The following is a 17,952-nucleotide window of genomic DNA, read 5'->3' on the forward strand; positions in this document are numbered from 1 at the left end:
TTATTTTAGAGTTAGCAGCTGTGTCCAAACTCAACTTCATCTCCACCTTGGCAATGCCGGGTACCCATACTAGTCTTCTAATATATAAAAAGCAAATGTGTGTGTTTGTATCCTAAAAACTTCACACATGCAACGAACACTGACAAAATCGGTATCGTAGAAAGATCCATCTCTCAGATGACAAATATCAAAATTGACTAAAAATATTAATTCTTTGACCGTCAACTGGGCAGTTTTTTTTCCGTTTTTTTTTCCTCGAAGGCGACATAAATTTTTTGTGTCAACATTTTTGCAAAGTCATTTATGCCTCACCATCTTGACGTATGTATAAAAAATGTTATTTCGAAGGCCCGTGACATCACAAGTCGATAGGAGAGACGACTAAATCGTTTGCTTTTTTCATCTCCTTTTCCTCTTAGCGTTAACGGTTCAAATGATAAAACCTCTCCACACCTGGGCAACACCAGGTACCCCTGCTAGTTATCAAATAAAAGTAAAAAAATCAAAAATAAGTCAAGAATTCATCTTTATTTAAAAAATATTTACAAATCATATTTTAAGTGCTTTTACTTTTTTCTGAATGCAAGTGAAAGAAAAAGTCATGAAAAAAAAAAAAAAAGAAAAAAAAAAGAGGAAATGAAATGATTGATAAAAATGGGACATTTGAATGCTGCCATATAAAGAGATTGAGGTTTAAGTCAAGCCACTGCAATAAAAGGACAGACTCTGGAAATATTTTCTTTATGTCGATCTTTTCTCTTAATGATGCAATCAGCCTTCCACTTATTCCATCTACACCAAAAGCATTTTAATATTTGCGACATACTTTTACCAGAAGAAAAAATATAAATGTAGGCAAGGTTACCTACATTATAGACTTTTGAAATGTTTTAATTGTTAAGTTTAGAATGAAATGATTACAAATAAAATCAGACTGTAAATAAAAATACTGATAGATTTTGTCGTCATTATAATTAAAAATCTAATTCATCAGATAAAGGAACCCCAAACTTCTGGCCATGTCCAGCTAAAACTCAGAAATCACAAAATATGCACTTAGTAGCCTCATCAAAATTACATTATAGATCCCTCAGGAATGAATGACAGTGCAAGTCCACAATTCTATGTAGCTTACCATAAGTATATTTTTATACTACTGAGTTTTACTAAAGTACGGTTGAAAATAAAAAAAATAAAATAAAAATAAATAAATAAAAAAATACATGTAATATATTATTTTATAATATAAGTATATAAAGTTTTTCTATAGAGATCTATTATACTAAATGAGAGTTGATCAATATTTGTTTCTCCAAAGTATTTTTGCTTTTTGTCCAGAATTCAACCCAATTAACAAAAGTACAGAAAAATCGGTACTTGTACAGTTTAGTCAAGACATTAAAAAAAATGAAAATCTCGAAAAAAAAAGGTTATATTGTACGTATCTGTTTTGGACTGAAAATCTCCGAAAAAAAATTTCATTTAATTTGATCAAGTAGTTTTTTTTTTTAACAGTGGAAAAACATGTTCTTATGAGAGTACGTTGAAGTCGGCCATTATGAAATTTGCTGAACACGCCACGGGGAGATAACTCCATGTAAAGCACCGATACTCCCTCCCCATCTTTAATTCTAGCTTTTCTTCCTAAAAATCGAACGTTTTGCTCGGTATCATAAATTATTTTTTCGCTGTAAAAAACAAAAAAAAACTACTTGATAAAATTAAGTGAAATTTTTTTCCGGAGAACTTCGTTCCAAGACGGATACGTACAATATAACCTTTTTTTTTGATATTTTCATTTTTTAATGTCTTGACTAAACTGTACAAGTACCGAAAAATCTTTGTGATGTAGGTACCTGTCACAAATCGAAAAATTTCATATTCCAAAAATTATGTAATTGATGAAGTAGTTTTATTTATAACTTTAAAAATCAAATTTTATGAGTAAACAAAAGGGACTATTTCATGTTACCATCTTGAAAAACAAAGGTAGATAACTCCACAATATTTTAAACTTGTGAGATTAGCCTTGAAATGCTAATTTCACATTAATCACTTAAAATCGTTTAAGGATGATTTTTTTTATATATAAAAAGATAATCAATTTACATAATTTTTGGAATATGACATTTTCTTTCCGTAGATTTTCCTGTATTTTTATTTAAAATTTAATTTGAATTGTGGACTTGCACTATATTTTTTTCCTGTATATTTTAACACAAAATACATGTTAATATAGAGTTTAATTCTGAGATTGAGATTCATTTGAAAAAATTATTTTAATATATTCTGTTTAACATATGCTTTACATGCTGGATAATAATTAGCCATAATTTATTATTAATAAAACTAGTCACCTATCTCTCTCTTAGCTATTTTTGTAGTTCTCTTGTCTCCTCTCACTATGAAAATTCAACAACTAATATTTTTTAATGTCTCTAAACATTTAGAGAAAGTGACCCTTTTCTTCAGTGTGGTCATAAACATGGATAGAATTTTGTATGAAGGAATAAGTTCATAAGCATGAAAGACTAAAAGTATTTAAACCAAAATATGTTTGAATCAATATTTCGATTTCAAGAGTTACATTTTCACTTCACCTGAATAAAATCCTGATTTTCAATATCTGAGATCAAACACTTTAAGCATGTCTGTCAATATCTTTAATTAGTTTATTTTTATGCTCATCAATTCATAATATATATATATATATATATATATTACTTACAGACACTAATATTTCATGCTTTCACAATCATCAGTGCAGAAAGTGACGATTGCTGCTGGTTGAAGGATTCAAACCTTGCAATGAAGCCACTTTTGGCTCCGCTAGCGAAAAGCTAAACCCTTAGGCCACTGTCAATCGCTGCGGAATGAAGGAAAATTTTAACATTAATAAAGCTTAACGTTAATTCAAACGATCGATAGTGATCGAGCGACAGGAAGTTGCGATCTCACAACAAAGTCACCTGACAGACTTTTTTTTTTTTTTAACTCCCTAGACAGTGCTCAACATTTATGAATTTGTTTCTTACAATGCATATGTAATGTGAAAAAATAAAAACAGAGTGCTCAATTGTATAAATCAGAGCATATGATATGTTTATTTCAATATTATATAGTGATTGATTGTCCATTGCTAACACCAGTAAAACGTACATGTCTTATTTGCTCGTCAGGTAGCAAGTCAATCTTGGCTTGACAAGCGAGTAAAATAGATTTTATTACTATTCAGTTCATCCACAGAAGTTTCACTATATAACAGTTCTTCAGTGTGGTTAGAAACTGAAGTGTGCTTCCGATGGAAAATATGATCCCCTTTATCAGAAGTTGATAACTTATTACGCTATCAGTCATTGCCAGGTGTAAGGGAAATCTATAACATTCACATCTGCTACCTAGAGTGTTCTATTTGTTTACAAAGAGTTATGCATTTACACTAGGTGGGAGTAAGATTTGCTTCATCAAAAGATATACCTCCTACATATGTTTCTATGATTAATTTCATTAAACATCAGAAAAGTTTACTTAATCTAGCAATGATACTGGATTTTCCCCATCTTACAATATATTACCGTAGATTTGAACCCAAAACCTGTTAAATTTATGACCGAATTATGAACAGGTAAAACATGGAGAAGGCTTTAAGTGAATGATGATGAAAACACTTTTTCATGCAGTTGTCGACAGTGACAGAAATAAGAAGGCGTTTTCCCCTCAAGAACAAATTAAAGCAATAAAATTGCTATCACCATGTTGTAGTGACAGACAAAAAGAAAAGAGGAGGGGGGGGGGGAACAACAGTGCCCTATCACCACCCATACCACCGACTTTGGCAAAGGTTAAAAGTCTTGCTTTTACTCCGCTGAGAAGATCACCAACACAGATTCTGCTAGCAGTCGACTAAAAAGTTTTTGAAAATAAGATAAAAAAAACTTAGATCAGCAGACATTTCAGACATTGAAATGGCCCTTTTTTGGTTTATATTCTTGAACAGAACAAAAATATGATAAACAAATATTGAAATATAAATTAGCAAAAAAGTCTCTTTATAAGATTCAAATCCGCACATTACACTGTAACTCAGAATTGATAGATTCTCCTTTTTTGTAGAATGTAAAAGAACAAAATTCTCTACAAATTACAGGTTTTAATGGTTTCATATTTAAAGCCAATAAAATATATATATATATATAAGCATGTTTTATGCTTATATATATATATATATTTACATTTAAAACCAATAAAATGTTACATGTAACTTTCATCTTTTACATTAAAAGCATTTTTGTTTTAAAGTTTGAAAATCTAAAATGGAGGATATAAAAATATGCTAAATACATAAGAGCTGAAAGTTGTTCCATTTTGATTCTTTGCATTCATTAAAAGAAAATCTAACCAAATTTCTAGTCAATATAACTTTCACATCTACAAGCAATCTGTATTCCGGAACGATGCAAAAATGTTCTTTGTACATAAATGAAGGTTTCACCATTCCTCGTAGCAGATATATTCTTTCAGTCTGTGAGGAATCCGTAAGAAAGGTATTTTGTCTTTGTTTGGTAATTCACTGCGGATCACTTGGCGACATTGGTGTTGTAAGGAAGGCACACTCTTTTGGGACGTGTAAAAATAAACTCCACCAGCACGCGTACTAAAAAAAAAAAAAAAAAAAAAAAAAAAAAAAAAAAGAAAGTAATTTCAATTTTAAAGAAATGAGCATGTATTATTTTATGGCACATCAACCCTATTGATTATTTTGTGCTATATATTCATGGAATAATTTAAGTTCTGGGTTTGTACTATTTCTATTTTAGGTTAAATTTTTTTTATAAAAAAAATTTATTATTGAAAGCCAATGGGGGGGGGGGTCTTTTTCTGATTAGGATCTGATCGCTTTCTTTAAATACCAACTATGGGTGAAGATCAGATGTGATAGAAGGCTGCATCGCGTGGCATTTGACAGAAGATGGATACATATAGCAAGTCTGTGTGTACAAAGAGGAGCCAAATTTGAATACGTGTTCCCCGCCTAGGTGTGGAATGCGCAGTTCCGTAAAGTAAAATTAAACAAGTAGCCTCTCAGCTAGCCGAGTGTGTGTTCCATCACTTCCCAATTAGGAAGCCTCCAAGATACCCACTCCTTCCTACTTGCAATCTTTGTTTTAATCTGGTCCTCTAAATTTCATCCATCTTGGAAGAAAGAAATACAAACTAACCCCCATCCCTTACCCACAAAATTTTCTTTTCTCTATTCATCAGCATCTAGAGGGCATCCCCACTTAGAGACTGACCCGCAGAAGCGAGGTTCCTTTTACAAACCTAGTGGAATGGGCAGTCTATCAACTAGACGGGGTTGGGAGGATCCTACTAATCACCCCCCCCCCTCGACACAAATGAATTATCGTACCATTTTTATTGTTATCTTTTGTTTTTACACGTCAATAAAAAATGTTTTAAAAATTGAGACGTCCCCCAGTATGAAAGGGTAAATGCGGTATTATGGTGAAAGAAGATACTAGCTGGGAGAAACTTTTGATTTTGTTTAGTTCTGGAGTGACAAAGATGACCAACAACCCCATAATCCCCCCTTTTGAGTTGGCCATGTGCCTAAGTTTTTTGTTCATTGTTGATTTTCAATGTATTTTTAACATGAATAAAGGATTTAATATCTCAAAGGGTAGTATCTGTTCCGGCAGATACTGCAACCCCACATATAAGACCTTGGTCAATGTAGGGGCAACCCTTCATACCAATGGTCACTATCCAGCTCCCCTACTCCCCAGGGAGTTGGTCCCCATTTCCCCCTTCACTCCTCACATTAAAAAATCGGCCTTGTGCCTAATTTGCTCGGTAGAGGTCAAGATCAAAGTGTAGTATCTGTTCTCTCAGCTACGAAACTTGATCCACCACCGGGCTTTCGGGCTAGGTTAAGGTGTTTTTTCATACTAACATTTATTAGCAAGGACCGACCCCCTCCTTTGGGGAGTCTGGACCTAAAAGACCGACTCCACATTTGTGGGAGCTTGGACCCGAAAACAGATCCCCTTTTTTGGGAGACTGGAATCTCGGGACCAACACCACTAGCTGGTAGTTGAAACCTGCCTTTGTTGTTTTTTGCATGTTTTTCTTCGTTCCGGTCTCTTCCCTCTAGAGACAGGGGTGGTCTACTTTCTCACCACTTAATTGCCTGAGCAGCACTGACCTGCCAGGCCAAAACTGAGTCTAATTTCGCTGCTCTTCCGTTGGATCGAGCAGACAGGGTTCTCTTTCTCGCTTCCGTTGGGTAGTTAGTGGGTAGGGTGACGTGGGGGTAGGGCGGGTGCTTCGTTTCTGCTCCCCTCTGTGGGCAGAGATGTCTATCCCCTCCCTCTCTTAATTGCGACGCAGCACTGACCCGCTAGCACCCACTGCGCCTTTCTTCTTTGCTCTCCCCCCTCGTTTGGGGGGGGGGGGGGTTCGAGCTGCTAACCCGACATCCCCGTGAGGGTAGGTCAAAAACACTAATCTCTTCTGGGCCCGCTCCTCCCCCTTCATTCTCCTGGGTTTTCTTTTCTCCCCGCTACACTTTGGTCCGCGTCAGCAGCCAGTGCTGCCACCATGATGCCAGGCAGGAGGGGTACATCACCCCAAATGCGCAACACCACCCCCGCAAAGGACTCCCCATGTGAGGGAGAAAGTGCACCTTCCGACGATACCGAACCTGCAAGCAAGGTTGGGCCGCAGCCCGCGGCGGCCTTGGGAAAGAAGGGAGGGGTAGGGCTGCAGACCGCGGCGACCCCCGGAATACCACCTACAACTACTCCCCATGAGGGCAACCTGGCGGAAAATGCAGCCACAAGAACGCTACACCAGCTACACTCCTGGACACCAATCCCACGGGAAGTAAGGCAGGAAATCCCCTGCTCCCCAAAAGGGCAACACCCCAGTTGCAGCAGAGGATGGGGAAAAAGGCTCCGACGACAAAACCGAGGAGCTATTTAATGCCACAATAGCCTCTCTGCAATCACTTTTTGACGAAGAGATCAACGTTCCGACCTCCAGTACTGCTCAAGAGGGCAAGAATGAGAAAAAGGAAGCCCGGGAAGGGGACAAGAAGCCAACCAGTAGCAACCAAACCACACTGGTGGGAACGGCTCCCCGGACCACAGCACCTGCTACGCCAACGCCAGCAGCTGGGAATATAACCCCAGGAGGGGAGACACCACCTACTCCCCAAGAGACGGCCACCCAGCAGCTAAGAAAGAAAAAGAGAAAAGGGAATGACCCGGAAAGCAGAGAAAGCCAGCACGCAATATCCAACGCGGATTGGCCAACTCTGACTGGTAAAGGTCAGACCCCCGAGCCAGCAACTCCCACAACATCAGTTAGCAGAGAGGCGCCAGCTACGCCCCCCCCCCCCCCTGGACCAGCAGACCCCCAACAGGACGGTGGATCAGCATGGGGCCCCAAAGAGCAGCAGAGCAAGTTGACACCCGAGGACTATCGGAAGTTGTTCGACTCCACGTACAAGGAGTACACCAAGGGGAATGACATCCAGGATAGGTCGAGGGCTTACAGAAGAGGGTCCTGTCACTGATTACATCCGATGTCAAGACGAGGAGCCTCACGGGTGTCAACAAAGACACGATGGTAAACGTGCTGCTGGAGCAGAACATCCCGGCCAACTACATCTGCAGAAGGAGCTACGCGCAATGGGATGTTCTGCTTCCCACCCCGAACATGCGATCAACCTGTCCAGGACCAGTCACCAGAGCAGAAACAAAGCTACAGCCCATTTACATGAACAGGAGGAGGGCAAATGTTTCTGCTCTGAACGTCCCCTGCTATATGGAAGCCCAACAACTGGGGGCCATCCTCAGTCAATACGGACGTGGAGGAAGTTATGCCAGTCCGCGGTCTAAGAAACATCATGACTGGGGACTATAAAATCCAAATGGTCTTGGACAAAGCGGGATTCTACGGCATTCCGGCCACTTTGAAATTCGGGGAGTGGACGCTCTCCCTAATAGTGGAGGGGAGGAAGCCCCATTGCTGGCATTGCCAGCTACAAGGCCACATGGCCAAAGACTGCCCGAAAAAGAGTGGGAACAAGAACCCAACAAAAAACGCAAAGCAAAGTTGCAGGGCCAGTCAAAACTACACCACAAGTCTCCAGGCCCGCGCCAGCCACAAGCCTCCCAGAAGCATAGGAAAGTTGGTCGACGGTCACTAAAAAAGGGAAGACAGCTAAAAAACCACCCCCTCCAACAGTGACCAGAGACCAGCCAGAAAACAAGCAAGAAGGCACGGAAAATATGGACACGCAGGCACCCTCCTCCTCAAACAAGAGGAAGTTACAAGAGTCTGAGGAGGTCGCATCAGAGGAAGAGGAGGAATCACCAGCAACAGCAACACTGAGCGCGTCAGAGATCAGGAGGGCCAGGAGGAGGAAAAGCCGGAAGATGCGAGCTAACCCCCCTGCCCCTACTGAGGAAGACACTTCCAACAAAACACAGGCTGATCCCGCCATCATTCCACCACCCCGAACAACTCTCCCCCACCCTCCCAAGGCCCCCCATCCTGTGATAAATCACCCCCATCAAGAGACTGTGAAAGCTACCCCCACCCCACCCCCTCAACCTAAAGATCCCCCTCCCCCAACAACTGCGGTTTGCAATGAGCAAACAAAAAAAACTCCCGTTCCTGCCAGGAGGTAGGATCTGCGAACTAGACCCACACCAAACAATACCAGACCTTAAAGGACAACAAAAGGTCCGGTATAACAAGCTGAGGAGTCTCGCCTATGTCGGTGGGGACAGCGTCGCAGACCCAACCAAATTTAAAGACGCTCCCTTGTTGACCACTTTAACGAAAGTGGTCAACAAGGGAGCGTCTTTAAATTTGTCAACAAGGACGCAAGGACTGAAGCCCTCTGGGCTATGATAGATGCAGCGACGGATGCGATCCCGGGCCAGCAGCTGGTGGACAGAGACCATCCTTCATTGAACAATTTTTTCTACAAATGTGAGGGCAGAGTCCCCATGTACATCCACCCCTCTTTCTACAGGGCACTTAAACTAACCTTTCCCTTGGACGTGGGGGGTGTGACCAAGGACAGAGTACCCTCATCAGACCTACTTACCGGCAGCCTCGGCCAGGCCTGCCACGTCCTCACTGCCAAGGATTTCAGACCCGTCTGTGACACTGAATAAGGTAAGTGAACATGGCTTTGAACTTGGCTACATTGAATGTGAGGGGCATCAGGTGTCGAAGCAAGGCCTCACGCGGTGTCCCTCAAGGTAGATATTGCCACTATCCAGGAGACCCACTTTATTTGTGATGAGGGTTGTCAGGTGCTGGTGAACGATTACGATGTTTACTCAGCATATGGCAATGCTTAGTCATGGAATCTCCTTGCTAGTGAGTCGCACCCTGTCAGCGTTGGTGAATGTTGTTCACGCAGGCGAGGACGGGCAGCTAGTTGTTGTTGCCGTTAATAGTAGTGTTTTTCGGATTGTCGCTGTTTATGCTCCCAATTCTGCTGTAGAGAGGGCATCCTTTTTTCGACGGTTGGAGGGCTTCTTAGTGGATCCGGAACGGTTAGTTTTAATGGGTGATTGGAATGCAATCCTTGATCCCAAAATAGATAAGGTCGGGGGGGGGGGCTAGTGGGTCGGTGCGGTGTGACAGCACAGGGCGGGAGATATGGACGTGGCATCCTGTAGTGCCTTCTCATCCGAGTACTTACTTGGATCGGATGCTAGTTAGAAGAGGCGACGTAGACTTTCTATCGTGCCCCACATTCCACTTGTTAGGACACTCGGACCATAAACTCATTATGGCCCGTTTGAACTTAAGTGCTAGGCCTAAACTAGCCGGATACTGGAAGTTCAACAGCACCTTGTTGGAGTTGGAGGACTACCGGTTGAAGGTTACCGAATTAATTCAGCGGGCTTTAGTGGGGGCGGTTACAGGGAGTAAGTGGTGGGTTAGTCTTAAGGCCAAAATTAGGCGCTTCTCTGTCCAATACAGCTAACGCCTCGCGTTAGATAAGGCTAAGGCAAAGAAGCGCTTAGAGGATAAGCTGACCCGGGCGGTAGAGGGGGGGATCCCCTAGAGCTTGCATCGATGCCGAATGTCCGCTTGATCTCGACGAAGGTTATTTTGTGTACAACATGGAGCCGCCGTTACACAGGGAGGAAAGAATGGTTTTCCTGGCGATCCTGGCAGTAGCGCGCATGGTGATTTGGATCACGCGCCTCAAGTTGGTCCGCAAAGGGACATCTGTTCCGGATCAGGATCTGATCGTTTACTTTAAACATTTGCTTAAAGTAAAGATCAGATGCGATTGGAGGAGGTTGCCTAGAGTGGAATTTGACAAGAGGTGGGTGCACAGCACTAGTTTGTGCATCCATCGAGGAGCCAAGTTTCAATACGTGTCCCCTCCTTAAGCATGGCACGGGCGGTGCTCGATCCTTCGTAACCCATCCCGCTTAGGTTCTAGCTAAGTCATTTTAAGAAGACTCTTGACTGGTGGTACAAATGAGATCCTGCTCCTGATTTTATTTTTTGGTACTAGAGAACCTCTGAGTCTGCCCATCCCCTTTGTGCCACATCTTTGTTTTTTCAACACCCCCGGTCACTCCCCTACTCAGAGGTCACCTTCCAACCACCTCCACCCGTTGCTTTGTTTTCTCCCACTTCCATTAAGGTATTTTCCCCAATCCCCATTAGGGATCGCCCTGCTTGTTTTCGGTTCCCCGGAAAACAGTGGGGAGTCTAGTTACCTAGATTAGTACAGGGGGGCCCTCACTAACAACCCAGTCGGATTTATTTTGTTTTTGATATGAACACTTTTGATTAGTTTTCCCCACTCCACAAACAATCTTTCTCTTAATTCCAAAACTTTTTATTTTCTAATGAAATTGAATTTTATTTTTCACACATGCACACACAAAAAATGCATGCACAAACACACAGACAACTGTTTATAAATTGTAAATATGTTTTTGACTCTTAAACGCCGGGGATTTATTAGTTAGATTAAGATCCATAGAGTGAATGAGGTATTTTGGTAAATGTTGCCAGTCAAGAGTAAGACTCCAAAGTCTACATTTATTACTTTTAATCACTTTAGTCACAAAGACCCTGAACCCTTCCCCTTCCCAATCTCTTGTAGGGCCTTGTGCCTAATTTCGTTGTTTAAGAATCTTTTGTTTTTTACTTAATTGTATTTTCAAAATTTTTTAAAAGCAATAAAATATATAAACAAGATCAAAGTGTAGTATCTGTTCTTACTACATGCTGTACTTATGTTTGTAACTTTGTGATATAAAGTGGGGGATCATTTTTCTGTATTAATTTAATGTAAAATGATCACCCACTTTACAACCAGTCAGTCTCAAAGCCATTCAAGTCATTCTCCAGATCATTCAAGTTGTTTTTGAAGGATACCAATTATTTTTTAAGCATTCAAGTCATTCTTAAGGTCATTCAATTCATCCTTAAGTTCATTAAAGTCATTCTTAGTCATTTACTTTTTATTTAAGTCATTTCAGCCCATTTTTCGGTCATTTTAGTTCATCTTTAAGAATTTCATGTCAATCCTACATTCACGTATTCATTCATTACACGAGAGCACGCGACTAATGGCTATCGGCCTTGTTTTCAAATAGTCTTATTTGAGAGACAGATTTTTTGGACAGAAATGGTAAGGTTTGATACATAATAGTATTCTAGGATTTCTATAGTTTTTACAGTTGTTCAACTGTGAGTAGTTGATCAGAGATCGGGGAAACTTCCAGTTAAACTGTTAGTCAACGCGAAACACGGATAAACTAAGTGTGTATGCTGTGTGTATCCGATTCTAACTGCTTCTCTTCAGTAAGGTAGCGGTTTCATATTTCCAGTTAAACTGTTGGTTGATCCATTTTTTTTATTTATTTATTTTTTTTATTTATTTATTTATTTAATAAATTTTTCTTTCAATAATTTTGTTGAATTAGATTCAACAGATTACATGCCCCCCCCTTCTTTTTTGTAGTGTTAGGTTGTTATCTTAGTTAGTTTTCTTTCCTTTCCATGTTGATTCTTTGTATCAAAAGCATCATTTATATAATCTCTGGTTTAGAGTTAAATTGTCTTTACTGGTGATGGTATGAGAGGTGGTGATGATATTAGTTGAAACTTTTCATTTTAATCTAGTTTTTGAGGGGGTGTTTTTTTCCGAATGGGCAAAAGTATTTAACTTTATTTAGGCTGATAGTACGTATCATGAATCTTTCTTGAAATTAGTTTTTAGTGATTCAATTAGTTTTTTCTTTATTAGTGTTGACAGTTCTTCAAGTTATAAACCTTGAGTTTTGGGCTTTTAGTTGAGTTTGAGCATTATAAGTAACTGCTAAAAGCTTTGCTACGTATGTTTATGATTTTTTTTGTTTTTGCTTCAGTGAAGGATATGCTCTGTCTGCATTTCATTTCTATTTCCTTTAAACCAGATTTGATTCTTGGTTAATTATGCAGGGTGATTTTCTCCACATTTTGTGCATTCAAATTTTTTTTTTTTTTTGCAGTAATAATTCCAGTTTAAACAGAGTGGCTTAAAGATGCATATATTCTGACTTTTGTATTGATGTATCCTATTTTTATTATTGACTACCTAGTTTAGCCCGGCCCTATGTACTGTTCATAACTTGCCCTATACGTGAATACACTTTATGCAAGATTTCAAATGTTTAGACCAAAATTTGTCTGAATAATTTCGTAGAGACCGCAGGTCTTTTTTTTTTTTTTTTTTTTTTTTTTTTTAAACTTGAACTTTGACCTCCTTGACTGCAAAATTTCTGACCAAAAATGGATAAAAAAGATTTTCCTAAATCTCACTACTCCTTATGTCAAATCTCGAGTCTCTAGACCAAAAATTGACAGAGTTATTTTCTAGGGAAATGTACACACACACACACACACATTCACTTTTATAGATATATAGATTTGGGAGAGTTGAAAATTATACTTTCATTAGTATTTACATTTTTATCAGTTTTATTTTTTCTTCATGAAGAATACTTTTTTAATGTCAAAGAAATAAATTGTGGCAATTCTTGAGCATTTAATTATGATGCTAGAAGTTTTTATGTAGATAAGTTTTAATGTTTGTGATATAAAATTTTGTCAAAATTAGTAGTTCCTCAATGTGTGCGCTTTTTGTCATTTGGATCAACAGAATACCATTATTTATTTATTTTTATTAAGTTAGTATTGATATTGCTTGATATGGTTTTTGCTTACAATGGCCGTTTTAGTTATTGGCATTTTATCAAGTGATTATGTTATTGTATTGCAAGACAGTGTCACTGGATTCAGTAAACTAGTTTCTTAGTGGAGGCTTAATTCTGTTATATTTATTATTTCATTGGCCCCTATTCATGTAGTTCAACATTTATTGGCAATTCACCTTGGTTGAGACAGGAGTTCACTAACAGCATACTGGAGTCAATAGTAGAACTCTAGGATCTTGCAAATCTAAAGGTTTAAACTTGGGACCCTACAGTTCAATATAGGTTAGCTCTTGATAAAATTGGTCTCCGACTACACCATCTTCTAGCATATTGCATGCGCGCACTTACATTCCAACTTTTCAGTGCTTATAAATTATCAAGCATGGAAATGGAATATAAGCAAATGACAAAAAAGAACTGAAGTCATGAAAGATTTGTATTTGCTATCTTATTTAGTAAATAAAAAGATTTCCCAAGTAAATACAGAAAACACAACTGTGATTTGCTTTCTTAGGTGGAAGGAGGGGCAGTTTAAGATAGCCATTTTTAAGAGAACTGAAGAGACAGCATCCAACAGGAAGACATTTGGCTTATATACTTGAAATATTAACAAATTGTAAATTTTCAACTTCTTTAAATTTAAAGGAAAAACAAAAATAGACAAGTGTCTTTCACAATCAAAATAAAAATCTGAAATCAGATTTTAATAAAATACAGCTTTTATTATAGCAGTTAATATAAACTTGTTTAAAATATATTTTCCAAGTTCAAGTGTTGTTTTATAAAGTGCTTAATTCAAATATATAACAGAGCTGATACAATTTCTAAAGTTACACTCACCAAACACTGCAACAGGGTTTTATACTAAAAAAAAAAAAAAAAAAAAGTCAGATGTTGCCTCCATTGTGCAACATCTTTCAGAGGGCATGAAACCTGATGTAATATTGGTACTTATATGAAAAGAGAGCAAAAAAAAAAAAAAAAAAAAAAAAAAGCAAAGAGAAGAGAGAGAAAAAGGAGAAAAAGGAGAAAAGAAAAAAAAAGAGAAAAAAAAGAGAGAAAAAAAAAGAGAGAAAAAAAAAGAGAGAAAAAAAAAGAGAGAAAAAAAAAGAGAGAAAAAAAAAGAGAGAAAAAAAAAGAGAGAAAAAAAAAGAGAGAAAAAAAAAGAGAGAAAAAAAAAGAGAGAAAAAAAAAGAGAGAAAAAAAAAGAGAGAAAAAAAAAGAGAGAAAAAAAAAGAGAGAAAAAAAAAGAGAGAAAAAAAAAGAGAGAAAAAAAAAGAGAGAAAAAAAAGAGAGAAAAAAAAGAGGAGAGAGAAAAAAAAAAGAGGAGAGAGAAAAAAAAAAGAGAGAGAAAAAAAAAAGAGGAGAGAGAAAAAAAAAGAGGAGAGAGAAAAAAAAAGAGGAGAGAGAAAAAAAAAAGAGGAGAGAGAAAAAAAAAAGAGGAGAGAGAAAAAAAAAAAGAGGAGAGAGAAAAAAAAAAAGAGGAGAGAGAAAAAAAAAAGAGGAGAGAAAAAAAAAAAGAGGAGAGAGAAAAAAAAAAAAGAGGAGAGAGAAAAAAAAAAGAGGAGAGAGAAAAAAAAAAGAGGAGAGAGAAAAAAAAAAGAGGAGAGAGAAAAAAAAAAGAGGAGAGAGAAAAAAAAAAGAGGAGAGAGAAAAAAAAAAGAGGAGAGAGAAAAAAAAAAGAGGAGAGAGAAAAAAAAAGAGGAGAGAGAAAAAAAAGAGGAGAGAGAAAAAAAAGAGGAGAGAGAAAAAAAAGAGGAGAGAAAAAAATAATGATAGAATATAAGTCTTACCCAACTGCCAAAACTTGACCATTTGGATTAAATCCACAGCATAGGCCATTTGTAACCACAGCAATAGACTCTGGATCTTCTGACTGGGATAGCAAGTTCCACATTCGCACATACCTAAAAAAAAAAAAAAAAAAAAAAAAAAAAAAAAAAAAAAAAAAAAATGTATATTACTGAATATGCAAGACATGAATATTCAGAAAATTTTCTGAACAGATTTTTTTTTTTAATTTAAAATTATTTAAAAACAATATTTATTTTGATATATTAGGAAAGTCAAGTGTTCACTATTCCAAGCAAGTTAGCTACTATCGGAACGGTTGGACAACAGAATCCACAGAACCGTTTTCAACATTAAATTCAATATTTAAAAAACATTCTCTTTAAAATGAGATATATATATATGTATAAAATAGTCACTGTCCATATAGTCAACCTGATATAATAGAAGTCATGTGTTTTCTGTGTTAATTAATGAGGTCATGCTTTTTAGTTCCTCAGTTTTTATGAAAAGGATGTTTTCCCATCTATTTTAATGAATTATGTTATTCCTTTGTGATGTCATAGAGTTTGCATAGAGACAAACAACATAAGATATGTAACATGTCGTCAACCTTCATTGACCATTTCAGAATTTACTTTTTTTTTTTCTTTTTTTTTTTTAACTAGTTGCTCTACAAAGGCTTAAGAATAATGTCTATCCTACCATTTCACCAATGTCTAACCTTAAATATTTGTATGTTTAAATTTGAAAACTATCCGTGTACAATCTTATTGCAGTTGACCAGTGATAAAAAAAATCTAATCAGTTTTGTGCAGGTAATTCTGTAATAAGTATGACATTCACATTATCTTCCTGTGGTTAAATATAAATTTGCTTAGAAAATCTGCAAGTCATCCACACACACAAAAAAAAAAAAAAAAAAGAAAAAAAGAAAGAAAAAAAAAGAAAAAAGAAAAAGAAAAAAGAAAAAGAAAAAAGAAAAAGAAAGAAAAAGAAAAAAGAAAAAGAAAGAAAAAGAAAAAAGAAAAAGAAAGAAAAAGAAAAAAGAAAAAGAAAAAAGAAAAAAGAAAAAAGAAGAAAAAAGAAAAGAAAAGAAAAAAAAGAAAAAAAAGAAAAGAAAAAAAGAAAAAAAAAAAAGAAAAGAAAAAAAAAAAGAAAAAGAAAAAAGAAAAAGAAAAAAAAGAAAAAGAAAAAAAAAAGCTAGCTAATTGTGCGTGTGTATGCACAAAGTTAGTTGCTCTCAAATGGTAGAGGCAAGACGAATGCCAAAAATGAGACAAGTCAAGAATTATTAAGCATGTAATTTTTAGTAAATATTAACATGGGTGCCCGGCGTTGCCCAAGTGTTTGAAGGTGTGTGTTGAGCAAAAAGTCATAGTAGGAAGGCAGGCTTGAACCCGTACCACGAAGGAGGAAAAGAACGGGAAAAATCGTGACATCTTTGCTGTTACGACCACCAAACTGGAAGTGACGTAGGTTTAAATAAGGTTAAACAATCGAAAAGAGGGGATGACTTTCGAAAATATTGGTGAAAAAAAGCAACCCCTCCCTGTAGAAAAGTGCCCAATTGAGGGTGAAGAAATTAATGTTTTTAGCGAATTTTTCGGTATTTGTCATCTGAAGGGTCGAGCTTCAAAACAATATTGATCTTGTGAAAATCCATCGCCTCTATTGGAAGTTTTAGGCCGACATGCAAACATACATGCATACATTTATATATTAGTAGCTCAAATTTTCGACCCAGACCGATTAAAAAGCTTGCCCTATCTCTGAATACCCTTTATGTAAAATTTCAAATGTTTAGACCAGAAATTGTCTGAGTAATTTGGTAGAGAGGTAAAAAGTTTTGGGCTCAAATCAAGTTAAGTTAGATCCATGTCCAAGGAACCCATATCTAAAATTTCAAATGTTTAGACCCAGAATTGGCAGAGGAGTTTGATAGAGTTCTCAAGGTCAAATCGTTGAACTTTGACCCCTTAACAGCCAAATTTCTGGTCGAAAACGGATTACAAAGATTTTCCCAAATCTCAGTACCCGGTATATCAAATTTCGAGTCTGTAGACTTAAAATTGACAGAGTTATTGCGTAGGGAAATGTGCGCACACACACACAGACATGTTCACTTTTATAGATATAGATTTCACTACAACATAGTTACTCTACAGGCCACAGCTTATTGGTCAATCAATATAGGTGTTAAAATAAATAAAAATAAAACTTTGGACAACTCTTTTCCTTTAACAGGAAATGTACTGCTTATGTCAGCTCCAGAAGACATAAAAACCAGTTGGATCAAACTATTTTGCATCTCAAATAAGTAAAGATCTTAAGAATTAATTTACCAGATTCTAATTAAAAAAAAAAAAAAAAAAAAAAAAAAAAAAAAAGGTATTTATATATTGAAAAGAGCTTACTAAATTTGTTCAAGTTATTTTTCTTTTATATTTAACTGTAACCAAATTATTCAGAGAGAGGGAGGGGGTTCAATATTTAGAGCAATTTCTTAATGCTATTATGAAGTAATTTTAAAGGAAATTATTGCATCTTGAGAAAAGCTAATTCAATTCACAAAACTCAGAGTGATGCAGAGAGACAAGAAACTTTACATTGCACAAGGATACATTAAGACAACCATTTCATGATAGGGTTGATGTAGAAATGGAAACGACAAGGAACTTGGCATTGCCAAAGAGCAATAACATTAAAACTAAAAACTTGGGTGAATTTCTTAGATTATTATTTTTAATATATTGAAACAAGAGGGGGACCGGTCAGGAGGAATGGTGAGGAGCAAAAAGAGAGATTGGGGGAAAGGGAAGCAGAAAAAGGATGTTGCTTTTGTTGTTTATGTTCCTGGACAACACCAGGCAGCAATACTAGTTATAAATAAACATTCCCA

At 37.0% G+C, this 17,952-nt stretch overlaps 1 protein-coding gene across 1 annotated transcript in view; it reads right to left on the minus strand.

Moving 5' to 3' along the window:
* Positions 1-509: 509 nt before the first annotated feature.
* LOC145291340 (WD repeat and SOCS box-containing protein 1-like) overlaps positions 510-17,952 on the minus strand; it is a 110,576-nt gene continuing 93,133 nt past the window's right edge. The window contains exons 7-8 of the mRNA XM_080137105.1: positions 15,053-15,166; positions 510-4,654 (exon numbers count right to left, since the gene is read on the minus strand). Of these exons, the coding sequence (XP_079993231.1) occupies positions 4,489-4,654; positions 15,053-15,166 (280 nt within the window). The 3' untranslated portion in view covers positions 510-4,488. The remainder of the gene's footprint in view (positions 4,655-15,052; positions 15,167-17,952) is intronic.

Source organism: Euprymna scolopes, chromosome 2 (assembly GCF_053919585.1).
Source record: "Euprymna scolopes isolate OS-2025 chromosome 2, ASM5391958v1, whole genome shotgun sequence".
Taxonomy (NCBI): domain Eukaryota; kingdom Metazoa; phylum Mollusca; class Cephalopoda; order Sepiida; family Sepiolidae; genus Euprymna; species Euprymna scolopes.